Source organism: Artemia sp. Qi Xiang Cuo, chromosome 7 (assembly GCF_049724085.1).
Source record: "Artemia sp. Qi Xiang Cuo chromosome 7, ASM4972408v1, whole genome shotgun sequence".
In the NCBI taxonomy this organism is placed as follows: domain Eukaryota; kingdom Metazoa; phylum Arthropoda; class Branchiopoda; order Anostraca; family Artemiidae; genus Artemia; species Artemia sp. Qi Xiang Cuo.
Genome location: NC_142800.1, coordinates 11,570,294 through 11,596,941, shown reverse-complemented (window position 1 = coordinate 11,596,941; position 26,648 = coordinate 11,570,294). Strand labels below are relative to the sequence as shown.

The window sequence follows — 26,648 nt, the reverse complement described above, 5'->3', positions numbered from 1 at the left end:
TAAATAAATTAGAATTGCTTTTTTTCTTATCATAGCCATTCAGCCCTTAGAGTAAACGTTCCTGGAGTATAAAGCCGGTGTTTGACAGTTACCCAGAGCCGTTCCTAGGATTGGTGGTGCCCGGGGAAAATGTTCAGCTTTAAGACTGTTTCAAGTATAAAGACAGGATAAAGGAAATACTTTAATTGTAAAATAATGCTACAAATTACAAAACTTATAAATAAATATACCCTGTGCTCTGCTCGGCAATATGGGGCCCAGGAATCGATCCCCACTGCGGCAAGGTTGAAAGACAGGCTTGCTACTTGCCCCTGTAAAAAAAGACCTAGTAACTGAAACAACCCTAATCCCCAGCAATAGCTCTGGAGGATCGTCATCTTTTTTTTTACAAATATATCAACATTACTAATCTGCAAGGAAATTACCATATTATGATTTTAGAATTTATTAAAGAATGAATAATGCAAAAATTACAAAATTATATCTTAAAGCTTAAGAATGAGGAATGAAATTTGCAAAAAAAAATAATACTTTCAACATTCCTTAACTTACATTATCGCAAAACGTAAAAACCTTGCTTTGGTTCAAAACTATAATATCTTCTTGCCCAAAACAAGAGATGTATGTGCCAACCCCATAACGAATTGGAAAATGTGGAAGTTTATGTCGTATGCAACAAAATAAAGTTCATGATTCAGTTGCAAATTTTTTCTCATATAGATCATAAAGAAAAAACAATAAAAAAGGATTAAAAGCTAATTTTGGTCAACTAAACAAATAAGACAAAATAAAACTTTTCGTTGAGGTCACAAAGATATGAACTTCTTTCGACGTTAATTAAAAGAACCATTTTATAGGAATAAAAATTCAAATATCCAGCACTTATGCTTAAATTTAACTACTTTGAGGTTACTCTCTGATGGAATCACAGCTAACATATAATAGACGACTAACATAACGAAATAAAACTAGACTCTTTCCAGTCTATATTATCAAGCCGGAAAGTCCGCAAAGCTTCGTCATTCACTTTCACAACACATATTTGAACATTTGGCAAAGCTAACTTGAAATAGTCAAGAAGATCTTCGGGCGTGACGGTACATAACCGATCACCGGTTTTGGTCGTAGATTTCTTTTCTATTGCATCTTTGCTAGTAAAAGTACTAACCTCAGTAGATGGTTCCAGAGAATATTCACTTTTCTGTTCCTGTGTAGATGATATAGTATTTTCATTATGCGTTTCTAATGGGGTTGGAGGCCCAAGATGAGCATTCTCGTCTTGTGGCTCATGAAATGAGGAGAGAATTGGCTGAGACTTAACTGCAGAATTGCTTTCTTGCGCAAGACTGTTGTCAACAGATTGAGGATTAAACATACTACCAGCAAAATAACTCTCACTTTCCCTAGCAGAGACTGATTGACTAGCGTCATATGAGACACTAGAACTACTTTCAGAAGAGCCAATTTTAAATTTAACTTTCTCAATAGGTTCATTCTCTGACTGGCCTTCTTCATCACTCAGCTGTAGATCCATCTCAACATTGTTTCTAAAATCTGACTTCTCAAACTCTAATTCTTTTTCTGTTAAATTCAAGCTAGTACTTGGAGCACAATCCATGTCATCTATATCAAAGAGAGATTTTTTGGTATATTCCTTACTACTTTCGTCTTTCTCATTAACAACTACATCCTGAGAATTATCATAATCATAACCCTCTATTTCGTTTTGACTACTTAGAAGAAGTTTCTGGCACTCTTCAACTGGTGTATTTTCGATAACGTCATGGTTGGTTCCATCATCCTTTTTCACTTTCAAATCATCTTGAGAATCAGACCAACTAAAGCTTTCAACATTTTCTGCAACATCGAGAACCCTTGGATTCCCTGATTCTCCCTTACTAGAATCATTTTCTACAGTTTGGAGCATGTCTGTAGGAACTCTCAACTTAGATGCGAGAGTAGATTCTGGCTCTTGATGTGTCTCAACAGCACTTTCTGTCTCAAGTTTCAAATTATGGATTTCTTGATTATTTGACCCGGCTTCAACTCCAACTGTTTGGCCAATAGGCACAAAATTGCCGACATTTCCTACGCGTTCTGCTTCAAGATTCTTGGACAATTTTTTAAGTTCATCAAGATTATGATCTTTCTTTTCCAAATTAATTTTCGGTGCTTGTGCTAAGCCTGTTGTGGGATTCAAATGGAAAGGGGGAGTAGATCCAGAAACCACTGCTTGATTAGATTCTTGAAGTGTCTTAGCAACGCTTTTAGTTGTAAGTTGCATATTTTCCTTTCCTTCAGTAACTAATTCTCCTTCAATTTTCGTTGGTTCAGAATGTTTTTTTTCTGGAGCAAAGCTTTCAAACTGAACCTCTTTATCATTTTTGTTTTCGGTAGTTAATTCCCCATCAACTTTGGCCATTTCCGAAATGGACACAGAGTCTGCAACTTCTTTGTCAAGCTCCCTTTCAATACCCTGAGGCACATATAATGTACTTGCACTAGCAACACTATCCAGGACACCACTACCAGCATGCTCTTCTGTATGGTTTTCATCTGGTAGAGATCCTGAGAGACTAGGCTCTTGTGACAAGGCAGATGTAATTTCATCGCTTTTTTTAAGCTTTGAACCATGTAAAATGGTATTGTCAGAATAAAGCATTACATCAGAATTGTCGTTGCTAGTTACATCGGGGTCTACCATATTAACATCCGCTTGTATAATAGTATTTGGCCTGTGGAAACTCCCCTCTTCTACTATACTGCCTGTCATGCCCGATTTTTCATCTTTAATTAGTGAAACTTCACGCATTTCAACATCTGAAGATATGCTAATATGAGCTCTTAAAGCGTCTAGTCTTTCAATAGTTTCTCGTCGTACTACAACAGTACCGTCGAAGAGAATGCATTCATCTGGTAAAACTAGACAAAACTGCTTTAAATTCAAAAGAGATGAAAGATGGTCAAGCAAATCCCCCAGGATAGCGTCCATAGAATCAAATGACAAAACTGGCATTAAAAGAAACTTCTCTAAATTCGGCATTGAATGAAATAAATCTTTGATACTCTGCTCTATTTTAAAACGCAGTACTTCTAGCCCAGTCAGCTGTTCCAATGAACCAAAACTACGCAAAATCGACAAATTTATATCCCAGTCAGGACCTTCTACTAGCTTTAAATATTTTAAATGCTTTACGTTCCGTAACAATGACTCATGGAATGATTCCTGAATCAAAGAAGTCAAATTTCCTAAACTCAGGCTCTCTAATCGAGGCATAAATTCAAGAAATGAAATATCCACAATATTGACAATACCAAGCAAGGAAAGACACTTCATCTTATGCAGCTTTTTAAAACCTGATAGTTCAGAAACTTCTATATCCATTGAGAAATGTATAACAAGTTTTTCCAGTCGATGTTGATTCTTTATCTCACTTAAGTTCAAAAAAGTTGTCAAGACGTCACTGGCATCGATTTCAACTAAATTATGACAAGTACGAAGAAGCATTTCAATAACCTCACCTCCACACGGACACATAACTATTTTTTTGGCATCAGGAACGTTTAAATACTTATAAAGTGAATCACGTTGCTTTCTTTCTATGCCTCTCAAGTCTAAAGACTCAATTTCAAGTTTTCGAACACGAGTGAAAAAGTTATGCAGACTTCTAATTTTCAGTTTTCTAGTGTCAATGTGTCTGCAAAGTACTGGGTCATTTGCCACCTTATGCCAAAGTTTGCATACAAGAGCAGTCTGTCCCCTTTCAGCGATGGTTAAAAAGCTAAAAACGTATAGTAGGCTTTTATAAGTGTAGCTAAGAGAATTCATCAAGTCAGTTCTCCAAGCAGGTGTTTCAACCTTTTTAGGAGGTATTACATCTTCAATACTTTCCTCATGAGCGATGCTAGCTAAAGGTTCCTCAGTCACTGTGGGAATCCGTGCTGATTCAGGCACGAGTTCAAAAGGCTCTGGAAGAGGCGTAAAAGGGCAAGGTCTTTCCAAACTTACAGGGGTATTACTGATCACAACAAAACGACGCAAACGGTTTTGTTTATCTCGAATATGCTCTATTGTTTGGCTTCCTACAACAGGAGGCGCAACGGGTAAGGCTGGAGGAGGAGGATGAACAGCAGCAGGAAGAATCTGCTCCTCTTCAGTTTGTACGCAAGCATCTTTTAATTCTTTGACATTTTGAGATACAGGAAATAGCTGCAATTGAGGTAATTCAGTACCAGATTTCTGACTGGCCGCTATCATACCTTGGGCGTAACTAGAAGCTTGAGGTATACCTTGGCTTTCATCCGGACATTTCACAACCATGTTTATGGTTTCATTTACTATATCCCGTTTCAGCTCTTTTTGACTTTTCATTTCAAGTTCAGGTCTGTTTCCCCCAGAATTGTAACTAGCCTTTCTAGATGATGAAATCTTACCACTTTGTGACTTTCGCGAACTAATAGACCTTGTTTGAGAAGAGTTGAGATTTTGACAAGATGGACAAACTAACGTAAACGGATCTATGACAGAGTTACTACTATACCCAAGACATTGTTTATGATAGAAGCAAAGACACACAGAGCACGGCAATTGAGGGTATTCTCCTCGGGCCTTTTGGCAAAGAACTGTGCAAGGCACAACAGGAGTTACTAATTTCCGGGCTTGCTGAACCACAGGTTGCTTATCTGCTACTTTAGTGGGACTGCTAGGTTCAGGAGACGAATCTAAAAAACGACTTGGCAACTTCACCTTCCTCCTTTCTTTTGGTGAGGATGGGAAAAGATCACTTGATTTTCGAACAGAAATAGATACAGACTGATTACCATCGGAAGAAGGCACAACTGCTGTATCAGTAATTTGTTCATCAACAGTCAAAGATTTATCTCTATTACTAGCTATTGATCTGTTAACACCCAAGTCACTAGAAACTATCCGGTCATAATTTGAAGTTTCTTCAACTACATCAGTTTGTTGATCTTGAACAGAGTCATCTACAATTTCTGACTTAACTTCAGTGCCCTCAGCAAGAGAATGTTCTTTCATGGTTTCAAAGTTTTCTGATTGATGCCAAATGGTTTCACCAACAGGTTTACGGATTGTTAAGGTGGGAATTCGTTTTTCTTTATGGCTTTCTTTCTCCTCTTCAACTTCTTGTGAAACAGGGGAAGGAGACAATAGCTCTTGTTCTTTAGATATGTCTAAACTTGAAACCAGTGGTTTCTTTAAACTAATTTTTAAGGGAAGTAATTTTTTAGCAGATGCAGCTTGTCTTTTTTTCTTTCTAGATCCATAAACTCTAACTTTTGACTTAGTTCTGGGTGTTCTACTGGGAGTAACAGCACCAGTTTCCTCAAACAAAGAAGAAGAAGCCATTGAACTGGCATTAGAACTCCGGCTGTCAGGCCTATACCCGGGTGCTGCAGCAGTCCGAGCTACATCAAACTTGGGATTACTCGAGATTAGACCTTTGAAAAAAGTAAAATTGGATGTTGCTAAAGGAATGTTATTCAACTTTAAATATATCTCTACGTCTCTCATTGACCGGAGCTTCTTACCCACTGGCGGGAAGTAATAAACATCTGCAGAATCACCTGATGCTCGGTATACTAATTCTCGCCTAAATCCATGATCAAATGGTACAAGTAGTGCAGGGTCATCCATTTGAACTGTTTGAGTACCCCGACGATTTGGCGTTCCAATTGGCGATTTACGAGTAATGGCGTCGATGTCAGGAGTAAGAGTTTGTGAATCAACCGGTTCAGTCTTTATTGATTGTTCTTCCAAGATATTATTTTCCATGGTGGGGTTTTGGTGCCCTAGAAAAGAAGTAATAGTTATAAATAATATCACTTTTAACGTTATAGTTGAAAAACAATTGAATAAGCAATAGTTCAATCTCCACATGGTATTTATGAAGAAATGTATAGAAAATTGATGGTATGATGAATCGGAATAAAAAATTGTGGTTTTTCAAAGAATTGGAATCGAGTCGAAAATCGAGTAAATTTTTCTGATTACTGGCATGATTCTACAATGTAATTCAACATTTCGTAAAAAAAAAAACCATTTTTGTTTCACGTAAAGCCATTATTTAAACTCATTGAGACTGGATAATCAAAACTGTAAGCAGCAGTAGGCTACTTAGTTAGATTACTTAGCTTAGTTAGACACTTTATTATGAAACAGTTCAATTGAATAAATAAGAGAACGCTCACTATTGATTGATAATATTTGCCTTCTTTGTGTTTCTTACAAGCATTACTTAAGTAAGTAAATTTTCAACTTTGGCATGTAATATTCAGCATATTGTTAGTTAACCCTGTCGTACTACACTGGATTGATGCTCAGCTTGGTAATAAGGCGCCGAGGGATCAATGCCCACTAGAGCATGATTGGGCGACAGGCTTGCTAATTTTCAATGTAAGAAAGATCCAGCAGATGAAATGTCGGTCCAACGCCCAATGTGCAGGGTCGAATCTCCAGAACTTTTATTGGGAGGGGGGCAAGAGGGTCCATATCTGGATAGTCAAGGGGCATAGCATATATAATAGTTTTTTTCTTCACATTATTGGAGGGGGAAACTGCCCCCCCCCCAAACGACATCCCTGCCTATGTACCAGCTATGTCTCTACATGATCTTTATCTTATCTGTGTTGTTAGTTTGAGCTGAGCTTTTTGCGAGGTAGATTTTTAATTCTTTGCTTAGTTTATAGAGCTTCTTTTCTCAATCCATCTATGAAGCCAGGGTAACGTCTATTTTCAGTTTTGTAGGGACATGATTTTTTGTTGCATTGATTTTTTTTATTTATCTTGATCATGCTTTGGCATTATTTTGTATTAGTAAAAATTTTCACAATTACAGGAAGGCACGTGAGAAGGATGGTGCTTGGAGAAGGCATACAGCTAGAAGCAAAAAATAACTTGCTTTATTTTGTGGCAATTATTGTGTTCGCTACTGTGCATTAACTGATTAAGGTTAAAAGCTATTAATGAACATATGAATCCAGGGTCAGATCAACTAAGTGCGGGGCTCAATTGGAATTTTTTGCGGTGCCCCCTCTTTATATTAAATTTTAAGTAAAATTCAAATCCAACATATATATATATATATATATATATATATATATATATATATATATATATATATATATATATATATATATAGTATATATGTATATATATATATATATATATATATATATATATATATATATATATATATATATATATATATATATATATATATATATATATATATATATATATATATATATATATATATATATATATATATATATATATATATATATATATATATATATATATATAACCTTTAGCATAGCTGTTTGTGTGTCACAATATTTCTTCCAAGAGATCTGTTGGGTTACGACTTAAACAATAATTTAAAAGATGTGAAAGGTGTTCTTTAACATCTCCATTTGGACCTAAAAAGTACATTTGACCATATGAATATATGGTGTGTGCTTTGATGGGTGTGCCGCTAAATTGATTTTGTGATAAATTTGTCCAGCTGTTTTGAAGCGTAAAACATTACGACTATTTTTGGTTCGATCATCGCTCATGTTGAATGAAGTTAAAGCAAAACATGAGTTCCAGTTTCGTATTTGTTTGTGGAACTCTTTAGAGAGCAAGTGATGTCCTATAACAGGCCGAACAAATTCATTTGGAAATTGTTGATGCAGTAATGCAATTCGACCAAACTGGCAGCAGTCCCCAAGCAGCTCATCGTTGTTGGCTACTTTTACTGCGGAATAATGGAGAGTTGCACAGTGAATAGTTTTTAATGTGTTTTACGCCACAGTTCGTTAGCGTCGAAGATTGTGATGGAGCTGTTCTTCTAACATAATATTTTGTTCTTATGCACTTTCATTTTTGACTCGTTCTGATCCTCGCTGTCCTTTAACAGCATAGTTCTTTGTTCTTCACTGTAATTTTGACACTTTCTGATACTCACTTTAGCGTGTCTGCTAATCCTACAATTTTTGTACTTCCCTTTCATTGTTCACACGTTCTTATTTCTACTGTTGCTTGTAATTCTTTCTGCGGATTATCTTCTGACTGCAAATTTTTTTTGTTATTGTGATCGTATATATTCTAGCCACACGTTCCTCTGCTATTCATTTTCATTTTGATTCGTTCTGATCCTCATTGTTATATGTCATGTAACCGCATATTTTGTTTGTACTTCACTTTCGTTTTTGTGTCGTTGTGATTCTGTGATTATCTTTTAATTGCATATTTCTATGTTCTTCAATGTCGCTTTTGACTTGTTCTAATTGTGGGTTTCACTAATATTCTAACTACATATCTCTTTGGTCTTTATTTTCGTTTATCATTGCTTCGGAAATTTTTCAGTACCTTTTGCCTTAGCTGCTAGGATTGGTCTTGTCACTTTTGATGGTCTAGGTTGTTCATTATCACCCGTCGTACATTTACATTTCTCAGGTTGTTCAGTTTGTTCATTTTGAACTTACGGTTTTGTCTTCTTTCCTTTTTTTTGCTCATTTTATGCTTACCTTAATTTACGTTTGTGTCCCCTGGATATTATGAAAATACCTATTGAAATTTACATCTCCGAATATGGGAACGTGAATGTCCATATTTCTAATTTTTTGTTCTCCAAATGCTTCTAAAACGGTTTTAAAATCTATTTTCCTCATGTCCCCACTTTTAATCAGCACAATTGCTTAACTATTTAGCCTGTCCTGATTATTGTTAATATCAGATAGTTTTATTTATTGGTTTTAGCCTGGAAAATGATCTCTCTCCAGAAGCAATGCTTACTGGAATCGTTAAGAACACTTCCCAATTTCAAAAATCTATTGTTCATTTGGATGGCCGTGCGATGCCCTTCAAACGCGGGGCCTGATTGGGTCCAATCGCCCTTTTTCTGGCCCTGTATGAATCCAGGGCGCCCAAACAGTCTCAGTAGCATAAGCTCAAGCTCAAGTCGGGGATCGCGAAAATCTAACAGCCAGGATTTTATGCAATTAATGGATTATATACCCCAAAAAAGAAAGGCTTGAGAGCGAAAAGGATGCGGAAGAAAGGGAAGGCCGAGGAAAGGACAAGAGAGACACGTATGACGGCAGACGAGAGGACAACAGAGGCCCATAGAGAGGCAGGTGAGATGGCAAATGAGAGATCACAAGGTTTGCATGGAAGCTCTTGTTATGGCTTGTACTGCTCGCTGGGGACTTCTTGAGAATGATCTCTCATCATGGGCAACTTACACACCATTGGATCGTCAATTATTAACTTTGCGAGGTACTTGATTCCATTTGATTGTGTGTGTGCGTGGGGGGGGGGGGGGTTCTTCTCTCAGCCAATAATTAATTTGCTAGTTGTGAAAACCTTACCAAGGCATAGACTTTCCAAACTATGGTCCCTTGGGCATACTCTTCCCCATTAACCGTTAGCACCTATTCCCCCAAGCATTTACCCTACAGCCCTATGCACAATTTTTACTCTTGGTTTTTATTGAAATTTGCTCGTATTTGACTATCCCATGGGCTGGGACCCTGGAAAGAGTTATTTCATGTTTCCTTGAGTTTGCACCCATATCTTTCCCAGGTCATTCCCAGAACCCCTTGTATATTTTACCACGAGTTATTTTAAACTATGCCAAGGGGCAAGTTTTAATTTTATTCAGATGTTGATTCGTTTCCGCTGTAGGAGGTTAAGAGGCTAGTCGAGATGACGAGAAAGTTTTCTAATTTAATCACATTACAAGTCCCTTATAAGTGAATTCTCCAGAGCACATAAGAATTTGCCCTTTTTTGATTGTGGGTAACTGGGTATGTGCATTTCCCCTCAGATGGCAGGCCATGTCTGACATTTGTGTCACTGTATTGGTACAATTATTTTCTGCTTATCTCACGGATTCTTTTCTTAAAATCCCAAACCTTTTTTGCAGTAGCTACACAGCCCATTATTCCCATTATACTACACTGGAAACACCCTGAATGGCAGTGCAGACCAAGCCAGCTATTTTTTTCCCCATACTTTCGACATTGGCCATGGATGGGAGATAAGAAGGTGTATAAAGCTTGAGATTTTAGAGCTGTGTATTGTGTATTTTATTTTTGTTTTGGTGTTATTATCTCATAAAGCTCAGACCAACGGAGCGTGGTATTAGCCCTTTATCTTAGTGGGTAGGTCAGAGGCCCGAATTATTTATCAGATAAATGCCTTTTTTCTTTTGATAATTTATTAATTCCCTGCAAGCTTATCCCTTTCCTTTTTCATTTGAGAATTTTGTACTTTTTTAATTGAAGATGATGGTAAGTTTTCCTGATTCTACTATACCTATTCGATTTATTTTACTACAAACCAGAGTAGTGAGATTTTTAGTAGATTAAAAGCTTTGGGAGAAATGATGTCTTAAGTTGAGTCGAATATATCTTTACTAGAGAGGATAGCCAGAAGTAAGGCTCTGTAGATTAGGGCGGTTTCGAGAGCAGGCATAAAGTACCCGTTCAGTTATACTCGTAACATACCCCCTCTCGAAACCAGCTCCAAATGTGGGGGCCTGAGGTGTCTACTAAGTAAATATCAGGTCATTCTAATGGCGATTCTAAGGGCGAATTTTCTCCTGGACGTTTTTAGGCTATTCGAGTAGCCTGCGGTTGTAATCTCTATAGATAATTCTCATTTGGCACGTAGTGTAAACTACAGTAATAGTACTCGTGTTCTTACACATCAAACAATATTTAACATACAGAATCTCCTATAAATATTTGGGCATCATATTTACAAATGCCCAGAAAATAAATCTTTTGACATCAAAATTATCTTTGCTCTGCCTTGTCCTCCCCCCCCCCAAAAAAAAATAAAACATCCTAACAACCGGACATTATTATTAGTGAAAACGTAAAAGCTACTTTTCAGTCTTTTCATTCTCCTGTTAAATCTAGATCAAAAGCTGCTTTTCAGTCTTTTCACTCTCCTCTTAAATTTACCCATTATGAATGAACACCTTTTGAATTAACAAAACTTAGCAAAGAAGACTAGTCCAATCTATCATTATTAATCTTCCATAAGACTTACCAGGTGAATATTCATTTAGACGACTTGTGCCAGCAGGTGCAGCAGTTGGCTCAACTGTTTTATCTTCATTACTCTCACTTTCATCATTTCTGAAATTGGACCTTTCATTGCTCTGAGGATAATTTTCAGTTGTTTGCAAAGAGTTCTCTTCAACTCCATTATTCGAGTCTAGTAGATTTGTTGCTTCCCTAACACTATCCAATTCTTTTCTTGAGCCTGATTTATCTAATTTTGCCTTTTCGCTTGTCTTACTTTTCTTTTTAAGTTCACTTATCTTTTCTATTTTACGCCGTTTGCTAGATTTGTCAAACTTTTCTTCTTCAGAATTATCCGATTCACTGAAACTTTTCGAAAACAAACGTTTTCTTTTCTTTAAAATGCGGCCCTTCTCGTCATTCTTAGAAGTTTTTATTTTTGTTAAATTTGTGTGGGCACTTGAGTTTGTGTGTGAGCGTTTTGATTTTACTGGTTCTTTAGACACTTTCACACTAAATGATTGCTTGTCTTCACTTAAATCTTTGTGCGGGCGTTTTGAGTGCCCTGGCTTTTGAAGAGCCAGTAGGAACTTCATATTGCTCCCCTTTCGACGTGGTTCTGAAGGAGGTGCAAACAAACCTAAAAAGAAAATATTCCTTTTTGAAAAAAGAAGAAAAAAACTATAGAAAACCCTTTTTGAAAAAAGAAATTTAAGAAAACTATAAATAAAGGTGGAAAATATATGGTATGAACTAGTGCTCACTAGAGAGATGTCACCAGCCTATATGGGGATCAGCACTTCCAATCGAATGTATAATTTTTTGCACAAAATAATAATTGTTACATCGAAGTCGCTCGCTTTATACCAGTATAATAAGAATTTACAGTGGCAAAACAGATAACATCCCGCACTTAAGATAAGATATTTATTTCAAAAAATGACTATCACAAGCCCCGAAGGGCCGAATTCGCATTTCGGGGTCATATAATAAAAAAAGACATAGAAATAGCCCAACAACTAAAAAACTGGCTAAACAATGCCAAAAACAACAATATCAGAAAGGCAAAGCCATTCACTAGTCTAAAAAACAAAAAGTGTCAAATGTAAGAAAGTTAAAAAGGCACAAATTAAAGTAAAACCGAACAAAAAATTGAAATAAAAATAGTGTTAAAAAAGTTTAAAAGAGAATATGCAAAAAGGAGAGGGATCAGAAGAGCCAAACTGACACCAGCATGGGTATCAGCATTACACAAAAAAAAAAAAAAAAAGAAAAAAAAAAAAAAAAAAACAATTTGTTTTTTTTTTAATTAATTAAGGGGAAAAAGGTTTTTTGATTTATGGAGGTTAAAAAAAGGGTGGGGGACAAGATAGGGATGGGTTTCAGAAACAGTACGTGGGAGGCGGTGTCTGGATGGGGAGTGTCTTTTGGGGAAAATGTTTTCCGTGCGAGGGTTTATTATTGCATTTTTTGCAAAACGGAGGCACAACCTTCCTCTCCTGTGCTCAAGAGTTACCAGCTTGGCCTTTTTTAGAAGGAGTGAATAGGGTACCAAAGTTTCTTTAAAAATTATTCTTAGGGCTCTTTTTTGAATAGATTCAATTTTATCTGATTCATAACGGGAGATGCCAGGATGCCAAACTGGACAAGCATATTCAAGATGCGGGCGGACAAAGGAGGTATAAATCCTTTAAGAATGGGATGGGGGGATGTTAAATTTATTCAAGAGCTTAAGGAGAGACATGGACGCATTAGCTCTACGGACAATATCTTTCACATGGATATCCCACTTTAAATTAGAGGAAATTGTAACCCCAAGTAATTTAAAGGAAGACACAGAAATATCTGGGGGGATAGGGTCAAGGAAGGCGGGAGTAGATTTCAAGAAATTTATCGTCATTATATTTGACTTAGTGGAATTTACTTTCATATTTAGGTTCTTAGCTTCATCCGAAATGTGGGATAGAATTTCAAGGGGGTCACTTTTAATATTCCTACGACATACTTCAAGGATCGACAAGTCATCCACGTATTTCCACCTTTGGGGGAACCTTACCAATATCGTTAATCATGACTAGAAATAAAAGTGGTCCCAATAAGGTTCCTTGAGGAATTCCACAATATATAGGGAGGGGGTTAGAGAAAATATTTTTGTATTTAACAACTTGGGATCTATTTGAAAGAAACGATATAACAATATTTACTAACAGAGGATCAAGTTTAAAGTTAACCAGTAGTGAACGAATTAGGGTGGTGTCAGGTCAAAAGCTTTTTGGAAATCAACTAAGACAAGGTTCAGCCAGACACTTGGTTTATCAAGGTTACTTACGATGGTGTGCATTAAGTGCACAAGGTAATGGGTGGTGGAAATTTTCTTTAAGTTACCAAATTGCCGGGTGTTAAGACCTGGACGAACTTTATCCATAACCTAGTCACAAAGGAAGGCTTCGTAAAGTTTGGAAAAAAACAGAAGTCAGTGCAATGGGACGTATGTTGGCGAAAGTCAAACTGTTACAATTTCTAGGAAAAGTTGCTATAAAATCCTGCTTCTAGCACAATGAGAATTTGCCAAATTGTGTGATGTGGTTGAAAATATTTGATAAAGGCTCAGCAATTTTGTCCGAAAAGGCTTTAATTAAGTCAACTGGGATGTCCAAGGGACAAATACTTGATTTTATAAGCTTAAGAATTTTATTTATAACATCAGATGGAGAAATAAAGGGGAAGGAAGTATTGGGAGGAATAGTCGTACTTGAGCCAGTGAAAGGTGGGAGACTTTGCACGATGGAATCAAGGTACAAGTTCAAATCGTTGGCAGTCTTATTAGGGGGTTCAGGGAAATGAAAATCAACTTCGGAAGGACTTTTTCTGCATATTTCTTTAATTTTTCTGTACCATTGCTTGGGCTTGTTAGAATATAGATCTTTGACTTTATCATTAAAATAATTAGAAGCTGCTTTTCTTAATTTTTTCTTTAGGAACTTCCTTAGACTATTAGCCTCAGTAATGCGACCTGCTTTGAAAAAACTGATTTTTTTTCTTGACTTGTAACGAACAGACCATTCTACAGATTCTCGATTCGGCAATCTTTTTCAAGAAGAACAATAAATGTTTCTGAAACTTAGCTAGGAAATATTTGAAAAATTCCAACTGGTAAACGATTTTAATTACATAAATGTCGTAAAAAAAAAAACAAATTTAGTTACTTTTTGAAGAATAGCGGTCACGTTATTGAATTACACGTAGCATAGTAATATTTTCTCAACAAATTGTGGGTTCTAGACTGATTCCCCCCTCTCCATTGACAATTTCCCAACAGCATATTGCCCCCTCATGTAAAAGAAAGTAGCCAAAGGGAAAGTAAGACACATGAAAAGAATGAAGAAAAGAAGGGAATCTGGAATATTCTGCTTGTGTTCCAATAGAATATATGCTACAGAACATCCTATAGTATTTATTTATATTTTAAATTCTTTTAGTTCTTCCCTTAATGAATAATGACTACTAATATTATCAAAGTTGAAAACAAATAATTTGCCTCCCCCCGACACTAGCTTTTCAAACATACATTTTGCCCCCCTCCCTTATATTTTCGTGAATTGACGCCACTGGTCTTTGAATTCGAATGGAGTTGCTGACAAACTTGCACTGCTGATTGAACTTGTCTCTAGAACTATTCAAATACTATATTTATTAAAGCATCATTTGCTTCACCATTCATTAGTTATCCATGACATATTCACATTTCCTGCAAGGCGTACTGGAGGCTTACCAGCGGGTGGCATCGCTACATTTGTTACTAAAGATTTAGTGCAAATTTAACCAGGGCTGATCAGTCTATTCTAGTGTGTTAATTTTTTGATTCTGTATTGATTAGTTGTTATATGACCACTGACAGGGACATATTTAGTAGGAGTCTGAGGGGACCCGGGTCCCAAGATTTTTCTGGCACCCTCGTTCCGTTTCTTTCTTCCTTTTTTACTCTTCATTTAAAATGAACTTGTCAATTTGGTCAATTATTAGCACCCTTGGCAAAGTGAATCCAAGATTTAATGACAAAGACCTATGCAGCTATATAGTCTTTGGTAATAGCGGGCGCCTATAAGCAAAAAACATAATTTTGGTCAATTATTAGCGCCCTTCACAAAGTGAATCCAAGATTTAAAGACAAAAACCTTCATATGCAGCTATATAGTCTTTGGTAATAGCGGGCGCCTATAAGCAAAAACACAATTTTGGTCAATTATTAGCGCCCTTGGCAAAGTGAATCCAAGATTTAATGACAAAGACCTTCATATGCATCTATATAGTCTTTGGTAATAGCGGGCGCCTATAATTAAAAAACATAACTTTGGTCAATTATTAGCGCCCTTGGCAAAGTGAATCCAAGATTTAATGACAAAGACCTTCATATGCAGCTATATAGTCTTTGGTAATAGCGGGCGCCTATAAGCAAAAAACATAATTTTGGTCAATTATTAGCGCCCTTGGCAAAGTGAATCCAAGATTTAATGACAAAGACCTTCATATGCATCTATATAGTCTTTGGTAATAGCGGGCGCCTATAAGCAAAAAACATAATTTTGGTCAATTATTAGCGCCCTTGGCAAAGTGAATCCAAGATTTAATGACAAAGACCTTCATAAGCAGCTATATAGTCTTTGGTAATAGCGGGCGCCTATAAGCAAAAAACATAATTTTGGTCAATTATTAGCGCCCTTGGCAAACTGAATCCAAGATTTAATGACAAAGACCTTCATATGCATCTATAGAGCAGGGGTCAGCCGCGACGAGGTGTGCAAAAAAAGTGACTTTAGTTACTAGCGGACACCAAAAAAGTGACAAATAGTGACTACTCAGAAACCGTCAGATCACAGGCACATGGATTACAAGGATCACAATTACTACTGTAAGATCATCACTAGCCTATCAGAGCTCAAAAAGTTATAATCAGAAAGGCTGAAATCCTTATTTTTTTTCTTCAATTGATTTTATTTAATTATACAAAACGATAAAAAAACAAGCATCTGCCACAACTAGGTATAACCAATCACTGGATATTATGTCATCACTTCTTTGACTTTTTTGAAAGACAATCAATTAGTTCAGATTTCCTCTTCAGAACAAGTAATTCAACCGATTCAGCATTATCTATCCTTTCCCTTTCTTCGGAGCCAGCTTTTAGTGCTACTTCCATCATACTTTGAGCAAGACCAATTTTCAAGAAGTCCTTTCTTCCACAGCTTTCTTAAACTGTTGCCCTGCCTCTCTCATAAGAGTATCACCTCTTTCCTTCTTGTGCTTAACCATCTCTTTTTTTTCGTACCATGTCTTACTCTAGGTCCGCTATTTTTTTCTTCGTCCATGCCATCTCCTGGATTTCTTGTTCAGCATCTTTCTTCTCAGCTTCAAGCTTCTCTCTCTCTGATTCTTCCTGTCTTCACTCAAAAAGGTACAGTTCATAGCTGGCTCTAGCTGATCTAGCCAGACAAAGCAGCTTCTTTGTGATCAGCACACTCTCTGGTCTGTTCTCATAGTTGCGGAGCGCACTGATATAGTCTGATATAGTCTGTGATTTGTGATCAGCACACGCTCTGGTCTGTTCTCATAGTCACGGAGCGCATCCGCAACAAAAGCCTTAGCATTCAGTGCCCACTCTTCTGTACGCGCTTGAAGGCAAGTCATCAGTAGAGCTGACCGAGAAAATCCTCTTTCTATATCTGCACTTCCATGACAGAGCGACATAGCTGCCCGGACGATCCAACCTAAGGACTGATATTTGGTTTCACCAGATGGTGTCTTCATTTCCAGGATCTTTTGCCAATAGCTGTCGATTCGAGTACTTTTCGTGGGTGGCGGCACGGGATCTGACTGTAATAACAACCATTCTCCCTGGACTTGCTCGATATTCGTCTCGAATGGAAGTTCTCTCGCGATGTAGAGGATATCACTGCAATTCGCTCTTTGGCAATCTGGACTGGGAGGGCTTAGACAGGCAAGACTTCGGAAAAACTCGTTGTTCACTTGCTTTGTCAGCAAGTACTGTACAGCAGCTTTGATATGCTTCTTGATTCTCAGGAAAAAAATGTCCTGTCTTTAAGAATAACTTTCGAAGAATCCAGGGCAGCCAGGACCCTTTCATTACACAAGGGTTGCTGTAGGTAAACATCTGCAGTACTATCTAAGCCTTCAAAACCACCAAGGATCCAGAGATTGACATCATCAGCCAGCACAATCTGCCCCAAAAGAACTGTGCATAACCGTCTCAGCTCAAAGTGTACCACATGTATTAACGGCTCCTGTCGTTGAAATACACCAGTAAAAGCGGTGAAAATTTCTGCAGAGCTTATAATGAACTCAATTTCGGCTTTCATTGTTTACTTTTTTAGCCAACTTACAATTCTCAAATATTTTGCATTTTACATCAGGTACTTCAGACTATTTTTCTTTGGCACGAATTCTAGGAAATATTTTGTGTATGAAGGCCATTGTCCAATCAAGCAGCTAGCTGCTTCGCTTATGGTGAGGCATCTCGTGGGGACGTGCTTCACAAACTTATGCTGAGGCCCTTTAACTTTTCGTTGGCACTGGCTGAAATCCTCAGAAAGAGCTGGCCATCCGCTGAAAAAATGGTAAACAGCGATGATCATATCAGAGCACTTCCCCCCCCCCCCCCGAGTTCTTGTAGCCCTTTCAGGAATGCATTATGCACTGCATGAATGTTGCAGGTTCCGATATTCAATAGGCCTTTTGAATACCCTTTTCTCTTTTCTGAGTCTACGATTGACCACAATTTCTTATTGACAGCTGGACCATCACTTGCAAGCATCAGCAATCTCTCAAGTGAAAGTCCTTATCTTCGATACTCTGCAGGATTTTCTTACTCAGATCTTCACTGGTTGCATGTCCCATATAATATGTCTAAAGATGCCGAGTAACCACTTGTTTCCGCTCTTTTGACCAGTATCGAACTCTTATTTGGAGCTTCTTTACCCCACCATTGTTCGTTGTTTCATCATATTCCAGCACAAAGTCAGATTTCGGGATGTCTTAGACTAGAATTTCTCGAAAGTACGGATAAATAGCCTCCGTCAACAAGTATGTCATTTTTTTAGAAATTAACGAGAAGCCTTCTGGTACAGCATCAGGGAACATTGTTCGGAACACCTCGGCAATATGATCAGACGAAGCTGCAGCAAAAGAACTAGCAATAGTCTTTAAAACCCAAACTATCTCCGCCCTTGACGCTCCATCTCGCTTGCAGAGCATTTCCAGATTCTTTTGTGGTACGCTATCGCCTCTCAGTGAGTTTGGGTGGTTTCCGGTTGAAACTGATGTAGCGAGTCTCAACTGAAGCTGGTTTAACATGACAGAAGCATTATTTTTGTCATCTTGTGCGGCTGCATGTTGAAGAAGGGCCTGGAACCTTTTCTGGCAGCTGAGTGTCTTTTTACAAACTTTACAATAGAACGAGCTGTCATTGTCACTCCCTTTTGTGCATCACTCTTTCACTTTCTACCCAGCGCCGTCTTACCTACTGAGTCAGCTCTCCAAAAATTTTGTCTTGCCCATTATTTACAGCGACCTGAAATAAGAATGGGTTTTAGGACGGAATTTGAAAACACATAAAGCTAATACAAATACAAACTCACAAAATCAATTAAAATACGAATTTAATCTTACATTTTGACGTCCTCAGACCTTTGGGCATGCATGCCTTTTGCAGGAAATGATCTAAAATCAAAGAAACTGGCTAACCCTGAAAATATACCGAAGGAATATTGGCCTAACTGTCCCTTTGCTAAGTAGTCATGCAACAAGGAATCCTATGTAAACCAACGGCCTGAAAGGAACCATAGGGTATGGTATAATAGAACTAATTCAATCTCTCATCTTATCGGCAAAAGCCTAGATTTTAACGCACACACACATTACCAATGTTCATCACAGTCATAGACATTGTGCGTCTTCAAATATAGTCCAAACTATCAAAAAAAGACTTACCTTTTTTTATGAATTATGCCACAGTCGACAGTCAACTATAAAATACTGTTTCAGCAAAAAAATTAGGTCCGAAACGTCGAAAAAAGCGACTTTAGTGACAAAATGACAGAAATAGTGACAAAAAGTGACAGGTCCCCAAAAAAGTGACAAAAAGTGACTGCGGCCGATCCCTGATATAGTCTTTGGTAATAGCGGGCTTCTATAAGCAAAAAACATAATTTTGGTCAATTATTAGCGCCCTTGGCAAAGTGAATCCAAGATTTAATGACAAAGACCTTCATATGCAGCTATATAGTCTTTGGTAATAGCGGGCGCCTATAATCAACAAACATAATTTTGGTCAATTATTAGCGCCCTTGGCAAACTGAATCAAAGATTTAATGACAAAGACCTTCATATGCAGCTATATAGTCTTTGGTAATAGCGGGCGCCTCTAATAAAAAAACATAATTTTGGTCAATTATTAGCGCCCTTGGCAAAGTGAATCCAAGATTTAATGACAAAGACCTTCATATGCATCTATATAGTCGTTGGTAGTAGTGGGCGCCTATAAGCAAAAAACACACATAATTTTGGTCAATTATTAGCGCCCTTGGCAAAGTGAATCCAAGATTTAATGACAAAGACCTTCATATGCAGCTATATAGTCTTTTGTAATAGCGGGCGCCTATAAGCAACAAACATAATTTTGGTCAATTATTAGCGCCCTTGGCAAAGTGAATCCAAGATTTAATGACAAAGACCTTCATATGCAGCTATATAGTCTTTTGTAATAGCGGGCGCCTATAAGCAAAAAACATAATTTTGGTCAATTATTAGCGCCCTTGGCAAAGTGAATCCAAGATTTAATGACAAAGACCTTCATATGCATCTATATAGTCTTTGGTAATAGCGGGCGCCTATAAGCATAAACATAATTTGGGTCAATTATTAGCGCCCTTGGCAAAGTGAATCCAAGATTTAATGACAAAGACCTTCATATGCATCTATATAGTCTTTAGTAATAGCGGGCGCTTATAAGCAAAAAACATAATTTTCGTCAATTATTAGCGCACTTGGCAAAGTGAATCCAAGACTTAATGACAAAGACCTTCATATGCATCTATATAGTCTTTGGTAATAGCGGGCGCCTATAAGCAACAAAAACACACATAATTTTGGTCAATTATTAGCGCACTTGGCAAAGTGAATCCAAGATTTAATGACAAAGACCTTCATAAGCATCTATATAGTCTGTGGTAATAGCGGGCGCCTATAAGCAAAAAACATAATTTTGGTCAATTATTAGCGCCCTTGGCAAAGTGAATCCAAGATTTAATGACAAAGACCTTCATATGCATCTATATAGTCTTTGGTAATAGCGGGCGCCTATAAGCAAAAAACATAAGGCCAAAAGCCCTAAGAAGGTGTAGCTTTCTTTTGATGGTGTAACTCTCTTTGGGAATCAATGGATAGCTTATGTCTGAATTTCTGCAGATGAAATGCTTTGTCAAATTTAACTAACGAGTTTTACTTATTTACTTTCACGGTTCAACTTGGCAACACTGATCAAAACATGTACTCTCTTCTTAATTTTGAAACAACCAAAAGAACAATCTTATAAAACCACGGGTTTTAGGTCCGAGGGGGGGGGGGGTATTTGTATGTCCTTGGTACTTCGAGGATCCTTCTAGAAAGAATCGACCTACACTTGATAAGTGGGAAACAATCTGCAGCCTTTCTTGAGATGGTTCAGAACAGCTTTCGCGTGTTGATCAACTTTTACTGATTGTTATTAATTTTCATGATTTTCCCATTTCGTTTGATTCATTATTGAGTGTATGTCCTAATTTAAACCCAAAACCTTCTAAAAACCTAAGAGGTTTTCTCCAGGTCACGTAAAATTCCTTCTCTTCTTCTGCTTTTGACCTTTTTAAACCTTACTCTCAAGTCTTCGTCTTTTATTAGTGTTCTATTTTAGGACTATTTTATTCTCTTTTAGACTCTTTTATTTATTAGATTCTATTTTAGACTTTTTTAGATTCTATTTTAGACTTTTTTAGACTCTTTTATTTATTCTATTTTAGGACTATTTTAAAATCTAAGGATCTATTTTAAAATCTAATCTTGCGATTCCTATGAATCAACAACAAAAGGATGGATAATTGGCAAGAATTTTGAATCGTGTAGAAAGCATCTTTTTTATTTTTTTTGGATGTTAGTATTAGTCAAGAAGGCTTAAAAAAGAAATGAATAACAATCATTTGCATGCAACTTTGTCTGTTGATAAATGAGTCAAGATCTACTGGCTCCCCATTTCATTGGGATCTTCTGACAATATTTCGTATGCTCCTGCTCTTTCAGCTCTTATTAGTTGTGGAATACGCTGTGATTAGTTCTTAGATCTTGCTATTTGGGGCTTAGGATACAAATTTTTACCTATTTTTGATTCTTTTCCTAATGCAACTTCTGTAGGTCGTAAAGTGAAATAAGGTGGAATTTTATCCCCTTGATATAATCCCCTTATCCTTAATATATCCCCTTACCCTTAATATATGTTTGGTTGAGTGCCTTTGTTTATTATCTACGACCATTATCTTTTGGAGACGGGATGTGCCGTCTATTGCATATGCTGATGATATTACTTTAATGAGTCGTTCTAATGCTTGTCTAATTAAGAAATTTCTTTTCTAGTAAACTATATTTATATTTTATTTCCTTATATTTTTAACGTGTATTGTCTTCGTTCGTATTTATGGCATTTGTCGCTAGGTGCCAAGATGTGCCTATTACTACAGATGCTGATGATGTTATTTTATTGGGTCGTTCTAAAACCAGTCTAATTCAAAACTTTAATTCACTTTCTAGCATGATTAACGATAGAAGCTTTTAGCGTTACTAATGTAAGTCTATTAATGATGCCCTAGGGATCATTGACCAGTCCCTGGAGTTGTGTTTTATTTGTGTGTTTATATTCAATAAAGTCAAAGTTAAAAATGTTAATGTCAAAAAATGTCATGTCAATAATCCTTGTTAATGTGAATGACTGAGCTAAATCAATTTTTGGTACTTTTCAAGATACCAGTAGTCACGCAAGAATTGTATTGAAGATCAGATAGCATCACCCGGTGAGACACTAAAACAAAGGTTTTCTCTATCCGAGAACTATATATAAACTTTAGTTGTTTTGGGGGTTTAGGGGGGCATAAAAGGTACCTAGGTTGGGTTAGGTTACGTATTTAATATATGCTATGCTTTACCCCCACTACCCCCAATGTGCAAATATATAGCCCAAATTTGTTTCTAAACTATTATATTTTCCTCCTATTTTGCCTTATTTCATTGGTATTAAAGAAATTTCACTTATAGCGTGACTACTTGTATCTTGAAACAGGGGCGGATGCAGGATTTTTTTTTAAGAGGGGGGGGGGGGGGCAAAATAGGTTGATCCGATAAACTTGCGTTAGGAGCAAGTTTAATTAACGCAATCTTGCGTTAATTAAGTAAATTAAACTACTTTAGAATACGGTAGGGGGGCTCTCGCCCCCCTGGATCCGCCACTGTCTTGAAAAGTGCTCAATTTTTAATAGAAGTTTTATTTCCAGCTTCATATGCTCCAATTTATCTTAGGTTGTCTTGTTCCGTTCAGTTCGAGATACTAGGACGATGGTAGTTTTGCATACTCAAGAAAGATTAAAAAGACTTTCGAATCCACTATGGCACTTGTATTTACCGTCGTGATATTGTAGGTTTTAATTTTGATGCAGTAGCCCTTCCCTTCTTTTTCATGATTTTAAATTTGTGATTTTTGCTACGTTTTTTGCTAATTTGTGATTTTTGCTGCGAAATTTGCTACGTTTTATTGTAAATTTTTACCCGACTTTCAAATTTGTTTTAGAAACACTGAACTAGTCCCAAGATCTAAAATTAATGAACCATTGAAAATAGGTAAGATTAAAATTAATAGCTTTTACTGTAAAATCTTACATTATTCTATAATCTATAAATCAATATACTGTTAACATATTAAATAATTATATAAAAACACTTGAGATCTTTTTATTTTCCGTTGCTTTGTATTATATATTCTATTCAGTTTTAGGGACTATGATGTGGTTTGTCCAGAATTCGTTGCTTTGTTTTATTTGTTGGAATGTTTCTGCAATTTTATTTATTTTCTACTCTCCTCAAATTCGAGGGAAATGAATAAATAGACTTTACAAAAACGCATAAGGCTAGTCAGTATGGCTGCATAAAAACTGCTTAACGTCCAATAACTGATCATTTTTCTCAATTATGGCATTAGTGCCTGTTTTTTGGAAAATTCTCACTGAACACACAAAGCTAAGAATAAAATAATTGTTTTAAAGCTAAAAACAACAAAAAGAATTGAAATGGGGAGTCAGTTGATTTGAACAGTAAGAATAATAGCCAAAATTAAATAAAAAAGCTTCCTTGTATTATTTTACTTGTTCAAATCCATAACAAACAGTAAACACTAACCTTCTTGATATGTAGGAAAAGTTTCTATTGGATCTAATCTGGTTCCCTTTTTCTTGGTAGCACTTCGACTCCCAAAACTGCCATTTTCACTTGTATGTCTTGAACTGTTGCTCTTGAAAGATATAATGAGGTGAGTAAGCAAAAAAGAAAACCGATTCACTATTGTTTCTTTTTAGCATACTTCGTTTGGCCTTTATGAGGCTAAAAAGCGAGGTCAACGATGGCCGCTGTTTTACCCTCTCCCCCGGGAGACAAAGAACAAATAATAATTAAGTGATTTTCGAGAATCCTTAAAAAAAAAAAGTTCTAGGACCCTTCAAAAATAACAGCCTTCAATACTCACCTAGAAAAATACATTTAATTGCCAATGGTTATTACTCATTTTTTATAATAGGTTTCATAACTTTCTAATTAAACAATATGCCACTAGTTCTGGCAATTATCGTATATTTGATACATATCATATATTTGATCCACAGAACTACAAACCGCAGGATATTGTCCTAGACCCTACAGACCAGGACCCCGAAATTTATTGTTTTCTTTTATCATGCTAAAGAGAGATCAACCTATTCCTGGATAAAAAAAAGCCAACCCTAACTCAAAAGCAAATATAAATGACTAATGATACACCAGATTTTAGGCAAAGTTGGCAATTATTGTGAGAGATAAGTGGTCAACAATAAGATGACATTTATTATATCTTACAATGGTATCTTAAAATGGCATCTTAATATGAAACTTAACATGTCAAAATTTATGGTATCTTAAAATACCTTTTCTTCTACACAAAGAGTTAATTTGAGGAGGTAATCAATCATATCATAGGCAGCGCAATAGCGCTGTCATAGGCAGCGCAATAGCACTGCCCAAGTAAAGAACGATGTTGGCAAAATGTATTATTTATTTATTTTTGGTCTTAGACCAGGGCACTTCGTATCGAAGGAGTTGTCGTAGAAACTTCGAAAAATGCTCATTCGATTGGAAATTGGAGTGACTAGTGCCATTTTTAATATTCAAAAGTGATTGGAGGGCAACTAGCCCCCCCACGCCCATCATTCCCCCAAACACAACCAATCAAAATTTTGAGATATCCATTTTGTTCAGCACAGTTGATTTCCAGATAGAAAATATGTTTCTGATGAGGTAACTCCCCCGCAACCCTCAGGGCAAGGATTTTAAGTTATGCCCTGGGGCCACAGAAGAACGATGTTGGCACAATGCATTATTTTTTTCCTTTTTTTCCTTTTTCCTTAGCACTGCCCAAGTAAAGAACGATGTTGGTACAATGTATTATTTATTTATTTATTTTTGGTCTTAGACCAGGGCACTTCATATCGAAAATGTTGTCGCAGAAACTTCGAAAAGGGCTAATTCAATTGGATATTGGAGTGGCTTGTGCCCTTTTTAATATTCGAAAGTGATTGGATGGCAACTAATACCCCTTCCAAGCCCACCATTTCCCGAAACTCATCTAATCAAAATTTTGAGATAGCCATTTTGTTCAGTGTAGTTGATTTCCAGATAAAAAAATATATTTTCGAGGAGGTCGTTCCCCCACAACCCTCCAGGCAAGGGTTTTAAATTATGCCCTGGGGGCACATAAGAATGATGTTGGCACAATGTATTATTTTTTTTTTCCTTTAGACCAGATAACTTCGTATCGACGAAGTTGTCGTAGAAACTTCGAAAAGGGCTCATTCAATTGAAAATCGGAGTGGCTTGGGCCCTTTTTAATAGTCAAAAGTGAATGGAAGGCAACTAACACCCCTTCCAGGCCTATCATTTCCCGAAACACATCCAATCAAAATTTTGAGATAGCCATTTTGTCAAGCATAGTTGATTTCCAGATGGAAATTATGTTTTTGAGGAGGACACTCCCCCACAACCCTCAGGACAAGGGTTGTAAGTTATGCCCTGGGGGCATATAAGGTTGTTTATAGAAAGCGTTGTCGTACAAACTTCAAAAAAGGCTCACTCGATTGGAAATTCAAAGGTCTAGTGCCCTTTTTAATAGTCGAAAGAGATTGGAGGGCAATTAACCCCCCTCTCACCTTTTCCCCAAACACATCTAATCAAAATTTTAAGATTACCATTTTGTTCAACGTAGTTGAAAGTTTTGGAAATTAGGTCTTTGAGGATGACAACCCCCCCCCCCTAGCCCACAGGGCACGGGTTGTAAGTTATGCCCTGGGGGCATATAAGGTTCTTATATAAAGCGTTGTTGTAGAAACTTCAAAAAGGGCCCATTCGATTGGAAATTTAAATGGCTAGTGCCCTTTTTAATAGTCGAAAGTGACTGGAAGGCAACTAACACCCCTTCCACGCCCACCATTTCCCCAAACTTATCCAATTAAAAAACTAATATAGCCTTTTTGTTCCACGCAGTTTAAAGTTCAGGAAATTATACCTTTGAGCAGGGCACTCCCCCCACAGTCCTCAGGGCAAGGGTTATAAGCTATGCCCTGGGGGCATATAAGTTTTTATTGAAATGTTTGTCGTAGAAACTTTTACAGAAAGTGTTGTCGCAGAAACTTCAAAAAATGCTCATTCGATTGGGATTCAAAGGGCTAGTGCACTTTTTAATAGTAGAAAGTGATGGGAGACTAACCCCCCTCTCCGGCCCGCTTTTCCCCAAAAAACATCCAATCAAAATTTGAAGATAGCCGTTTTGTTCAAAGAAAGTTGAAAGTTCTGGAAATTAGGTCTTTGCGGATGACAACCCCCCCCCCCAGAGCCCTCAGGGCAAGGGTTGTAAGTTATGCCATTGGGGCATATAAGGTTTTTATATAAAACGCTGTCGTAGCAACTTCAAAAATGGCTCATTCGATTGGAAATTGAAATGGCTAGTGCCCTTTTGAATAGTCGAAAGTGATTGGAGGCAACTAACACCCCTTCTACGCCCACCGTTTCCCCAAAAACATCCAATCAAAATTTTGAGATCCTTACGTCTCGTCTGATGAAAATTAAAAAAGGTTTTAATAGTATAAAAATAAAGCATTTTAGGATTGTTGCTTAATTTTTTTTCGTTTACAGGTAAGTCTCCACTGCTTTGATAACATGCAGTATACCCACATGCTCGAAGAAAAGTTGAAAAAAGAAAATCATACTGCGCATTT

General features: G+C 36.9%; 1 protein-coding gene across 1 annotated transcript in view; it reads right to left on the bottom strand.

Moving 5' to 3' along the window:
* Positions 1 to 168: 168 nt before the first annotated feature.
* The window catches only part of LOC148949940 (uncharacterized), a 42,045-nt gene continuing 15,565 nt past the window's right edge, over positions 169 to 26,648 (bottom strand). Inside the window, exons 2-4 of the mRNA XM_089092023.1 lie at positions 23,530 to 23,641; positions 11,069 to 11,683; positions 169 to 5,814 (exon numbers count right to left, since the gene is read on the bottom strand). Coding sequence (XP_088948149.1) covers positions 950 to 5,814; positions 11,069 to 11,683; positions 23,530 to 23,641 — 5,592 coding nt within the window. The 3' untranslated portion in view covers positions 169 to 949. The remainder of the gene's footprint in view (positions 5,815 to 11,068; positions 11,684 to 23,529; positions 23,642 to 26,648) is intronic.